Genomic DNA, 6,226 nt, shown 5'->3' with positions numbered 1-6,226 from the left:
TTGGAAATCAAAGCTTGTTTTTATTAAAATCGCTTTAATGCATACAACGAATGCTTTTAATCACCACAGAAAAATATAGAAAGATAATCCTGCATTCGTTAAGTACCAAACTCGTGAAGATCAGTACTACTGTATATATATATATATATATATATTGATATCAAATATTATTAACATGAACAAAGTCGATATAAATCATAATTAATTAATTAATCCACTAATGGAAACTAGGCTTTCCATGTAACTAATGACCTGAAACGAGAATACTTGATCTCCATCAATTTGAAGATTAATAGTACTCATCATCTCTTTGGTAGAGACGTCATACAAAGCCAGCTGTCCATCTTTTTCGAAGAATATGATGTCATTCCTCCAAAATTCTAATGGTCTACAAATTCCTGTAAGAGGGCCAACCCTGAACAGCTTTGTCCAAGACTCCCTAACCCCATATTCATTTAATAACCATACATCCCAACACATAGGTGACCACTCCGCATGTCTTTTTTTCCAACTAATAGCCACAGCAACCAACTCATTCAACAAGAAATATTCAACATCATATCGATATCCATTATATATAAGGCTATCATTCGGCATCGGAGTTATTAGGAATACTTCCTTGGCTACGTCAAATGACACAATACCTTCCCAATCACTGTCCGATGCCCACCAATTACCAATCCCATTCAGGTTTGTCTTCATACCTCCAAAAGCATTCCAAATACAAAAAGGGAGGTTGTCAACTTGTGTCCAAGAGTCAGTCCTTAAGCTATATACCTCGCTATAGAACATGACTCCCATTTGATACTCGTCTATGAGTGCCATTTCATACATGTCTAAGTTAGGGTAGTTTTCGAAGAATCGAAAATTTCTGATTATCTTGTAGTTGTGAGTTTTGGCATCAAAACCAAATCCGATGCCATTAGGGCGAGCACTATAGTTGGCAGGAAGGCCGGGCAAGTTTGATACAGGGACAACCTTTGTTTCTTTGGTTGCAGGGTTCCATAAAAGAGTATTCAAGCCACAATTGTCATGAAGACAAACAAGACCATCACAAGAACCCACAATAAAAATCTCTACTTTCTTGTTGATAATTCCAGAATATGGTGAAGGTAGGGGTACTTGCGCAAGGGATACTTGAAGAGTTTCATGAGAAAGCGTGGAGACGACATGTTTGGAAGTGATTTTATCACGCCGGTTAACGAGAAAAAAGGCATTCTTGTTCCGATTGGAAGGGGACTGAGTGTGGAGGAGATGTTCATAGATAAAGGTTTGATCTGAAATGAAGGCGTACCAAGATTTGCAGACACACTTGAATCGCGATAAAGAAATAACAGGCAACCATACCAGAATATGTAACAACAAGTCTTCTGGAAAGTGGTTGTTCATCACCATTGTTTCTTTACTTGATTGCAAGCTTGACTAGTTTGCACAATATGAAGCATGAGTATGTACGTCTTCTTATTATAAAGCGGCCAAGAGGTTTGAAAAGTAAATGAGAATTTGTTGTAATAAATGTGAAAAATCACCCGACGTTAATGTTGTTTATGCTCATAAAGGCTTTCCCTCGAAATCTTCCCGAATCCACCATTTCATGATCAATATGATATTGCTAATTACCATACAGATGGCTGGCCATTCAAATAATAGCTGGCAACTAGATCGAGTACTAGCTATGATTTATGTAAAAATATTGACTTACATAAAAAAAAAAAAAAAAACGGTGATTAATTTTGATTTTGAGCGTTGTAGATCAAATATCGATTTATGTTACCCATACCGTACAGATGCATGGCTGGTCATTCATATAATAGCAAATGGCTAGATTCTTAGGTATTGCAATTAATATCTTGAAAGGAATGCTATATATTAATCACCACATGCTGACACAAAATCATTACTTAAGATATATGCTCTAGTATTTCCCTCAAGATACATGATAAGAAATTTGATTTTTAGAGACAAAATCTTTAAGGGAAGAATTAAATTTGATCCCTAATTGTAGTTATTTTAGATGAAATTTAAATTTTGTCCCAAAACATGGATGCAATTTTTTATAAGTTTGAGCCGACAATTATATGTTCTAACTATAGTTTCTGACATGAAACATAGCGTCTCAAATGAGAAACGTGTTTGAACGTAAGTTAATCGGTTTGAACGGTAATGTATTTTATAGTTGAACGTTGCGATAAGAGTTTGAACAATATTTGTTGTGGGAAGTTTTATACAATTGTGGTGGGGAGGGTTGTGCCTAGTTCGAACATACATTTTTTGTTCAAACTGTGTTTGAGACCATTCGATGGTATGGTATTTTTCATTCTGAAATTACCCAAATGTCCTTGTATTGTAACACAAAGATCTACCAATTCTCTTAATAAATTGGTTAGTCGTTAAGCATGTAATTATTTTATAATCAAACAATAATATAATATAAATAAATTGCGTAACACTAATATTGGTAACGAAGGGAAATCCTTTAAAAAACTTTTTAAAGGTAAAACCCTACTGGGCATAATAGAGGGAGTAGTGGATGATGTGTTTCCATATAAACTCTCTTTATTTAGTTACAATAGATTTTGAGATTTTGCTTTTGCTGTTTTTTGAAGTTAGTAGTACTAGTATTGATTGAGCATTAAAGAAGATATGAAGATAGTTGTACTAGTACTAGCGAAACGTTTCACTAGTATCTTTTTTTTTTTTTGGAACATATTCTTTGCAGCGACTAAACGTGGCTTTGAAACGTCCCTTTTTGGTCAAAAATACATTTTTGGGACGATTAACGTATGTTGCAAATACGTTTTTAGCATCAGAATCCAAATTTGTCAGAAAATACATTTTTGCGATGATTAGGGTATGTCGCAAATGCACTATGAGGGGCAGTGAAAATCTGAATGAGGGGCTCAACTTTCAATTGATTTCTAAATGAGGGGCGATGGGAAGATATGTTTCATTATTCAGTATAATGAGCCTATTGTGATTTGTGTGGAATTTTTGACGTGGCAGAGTATTATTGGAGGCTGTTAAAGGCTTACTTTTCGGTTGGACTGCTGCAAAGCGGCTTTCTAAGAATTTTGTAGTCGAGGAAGGATGGAAGTGCTCTTGCTCTGTGAATTAATTGTCGTTGGGTTCGGTCATGATCATCCTATGGTGATTGCTTATGATTGCATGTATTTAGCCTTGTACGTAGTGGCCTCTCGTTCCTTTTGTAACGCCTAACCCAACAGCCTTTGTTCCCACGTCCCAAATAGCTTCAAGATTCACGACCTTTGGCATACAGTTCCTGAAAGGGCTCTATTTAGAGCTATCCGAAAGTAATCATTTTGGAAGTAAGTTGTGAAGGTTGTTACTTACTTACATGGAAAGCCTAGTTTCCACTTTTGACACATGATTTGTAAGAGGTATCCCAGCCCCTTCCATCTCATGCACAAAATGAAAATGATCAAGCGAACACTAACAACAAATATAAAACATATAAACAGGTCAGAAGGTAATTATTTTTGAGATATGCAAGTATGAAATAATATTGAATAATACCGTAGCATTATATATAATTGAGACTCTGGGGCCAAAGCTCATGGATTTTGAGGTCGTTGAATTGGGACACGGCCACCGGAGCAAATGGTCGGTATATAGTACTTGAGTTATGTGTTCCAAACGATAGATGCAGGTAATCGCATGGAGAGATACGTACGTACGTACATATATGCAATCATCATGATTATATGCAAGCTACCATGCACCTCATGACCCGACCCAAAAGATATGTACGTACGTATATATGTAGCTGTACGTGAAGTGACTTCAGTGACTCAGAATCATGATATGGTCATGTAAGGACCAATGACAGTATGCAACAACAGAAAAAGCAAAGCGAGACAAGGTGTACTACATAATCATATGAGGAAGACAAGGAGTTGTCTCATTACTAACTAAAGATCTGTTGTCCCTTCTTTATATAAGGTTACAACTTGAGTTGTCCAGAAAATTTAGTTTTGATTGATTCGGAGAGACTGAGAGTGGACAAAATTATCAAAATTCAAGTTCTTTTAGATAAGGTTACAACTCTTACCTTACATTCATGTCCTGTTGGTGATGGTTGATCGGGACGATGGACAAAATTATCAAAATTCAGCATTGATCAAATGGGGAATTTTAATTTCTCTGTCCATGGATCTAGCCACATATTCTGCCTAAGTTGAACAGAAAAGTATTACAGCCACAAAGAGATTTCACAAAAAAAACTCACAAATTGACGTTACTTCATATGATACGTTAGATCTATTTTATAATAAAAATAACTTCATAATATGATGTATCACTTAAAGGCATATTAGTTTGTGAGTTTTCTTTTGTGAAATATTTTGTGATTAAAGTATTTCTCGATTAAATATTTTTTTCTAACAGATTACTTCCTAGTTGTAGGTGTGGCAATTCGTATTCATGGGTCGTGTTCTTGTAGTGTCAAATTATGGACAAATTCAATTATATGGGTTAACCCGAACATCACATATTAAGCTAAATCGTTCAGACCTATTAAACCCTAATAAGGTCCAGTTTAATAAAAGGTAATACGATACGACTCATTAAGACCAATTTAATAATTAACTATAAATGAGTCAAAACGACATGACCCATTTTGATCCATTTCATGTATATGAGTTGAATTAACTCACATATCTCATTTGTCATAATTAATATAATTTCACACATAAGTTAAAATCTATATTTATCAGTAACCATAATATCTAGAAAAATTTTCAAAAATTTTCAAAACTTTAAAATGAGAAATTTTCAAAATTTCTCACAATTTCCTACCAAAATATCACTCAAACACAAGACAGTTTTCAATTTCAAATTTTCAACCTTTTCATTTAACCATTATCTAAACTATACAACTTTTACAAATTTTAAAACAAAACACAAAAATCAATACTATCTTTTCAAACTTTGACACAAAAATTATATTAACAAATTATTTTCAAACAATTTTTTAACTTTATATTATTTTTATTCAACTGTTACTCTCTCATTTTTCAAAACTCAATAAAACACCTTAAGTCAAACCATTTTATTACTATTCATTGAATTTTGAGATAGTCCATGTGTCCAAACAAGCCTAGCTATGACTACCTATTAATAAAAAAAAATCAATATTTTTTAGATTCTAACCTATAATAAAACTGATATTACAAACTCAACAACAACAAATATGAGCATGGGTCCAAAATTACAACCCCAGCAATGCATATTGAGAAATAACAATATTACAACCTAACAATAATAAAATTGAATTTTTGAAATATTTAAATGGTTATTGCGGGTTGACCCATTTATTAATTGTGTTTTAATGGGTCAACCTGTTTTGGCCTGAACCTATTTATATCAAACTCAATCTTGTTAATTTTGTGTCATGTTCATGTTAAACTTATGAGTAATATCACATATTGCCACCCCTATCCAGTTGGCCAAGTTCTTACATTTAATATATTTGATGCCATTCAAATCCTTTTTTAATATTAAGAAATGGTAAAGAATAATATTTTATCTAAAACTAGACTCTTCCAATTTTTGGTATTCTTCAATTAATGTTATATCCCTATATAGCTGATCGTACTTCAGAAAGTACGTATGATCACCTTATATAAATTAATTAAAGATAAAGCTACCCTCACATACATACATACATACATACATATATATGTTATAGCTTTGAGTTGCTTACTGTGTTAATGCTTCCAACTCAGATGCCAAGATTTGTCATGAAGAAAATAAAGAACTTGTAAACAGCACATAAAAGAAATGTAAAGAACACAAAAGAATTTACGTGGTTCGATCCTAGTGATCTATATCCACGGCAGCGACAATCAAGAGAATTTTATTGATTGATGATCAAAATACAAGTCTTGAGATTACAAGAACATTCTCTCATACATAGCTCACCTATCTTGGAGCCTTGCACAGATTGTTCTCTCTGTTTCTCTCTTGTATTTTCTGTATTGAATGCAATACCTCAAGTACAAATGAAGGCCTCTATTTATAGACTTAAGTTGTAACATAATAGAATGAGTTTCTGTTTTCCTATAAACAAGCCAGTACTCGAGTCTTTCCACATGTGCAACCATGTGCACATGTACTTTGCTCTAAATAGTTGACACCTTTTATAACATTCTCCACCTCGGAAATCATTTAGAACTTCCAAGCTGCCTTTACTCCTCTTTGACTGTTG

General features: G+C 33.6%; 1 protein-coding gene across 1 annotated transcript; it reads right to left on the bottom strand.

The window, feature by feature from the left end:
• Positions 1 to 201: 201 nt before the first annotated feature.
• On the bottom strand, positions 202 to 1,395 carry LOC109017041 (F-box/kelch-repeat protein At3g23880-like). Its single transcript, XM_018999371.2, has one exon. The coding sequence runs from the start codon at positions 1,393 to 1,395 to the stop codon at positions 202 to 204; it is 1,194 nt and encodes a 397-aa protein (XP_018854916.2).
• Between the last annotated feature and the right edge of the window lie 4,831 nt (positions 1,396 to 6,226).

The sequence above is a fragment of the Juglans regia genome, chromosome 11, assembly GCF_001411555.2.
Source record: "Juglans regia cultivar Chandler chromosome 11, Walnut 2.0, whole genome shotgun sequence".
Classification (NCBI taxonomy): domain Eukaryota; kingdom Viridiplantae; phylum Streptophyta; class Magnoliopsida; order Fagales; family Juglandaceae; genus Juglans; species Juglans regia.
The sequence above is the reverse complement of the archived record's forward strand: the minus strand, read 5'-3'. Positions and strand labels throughout refer to the sequence as shown.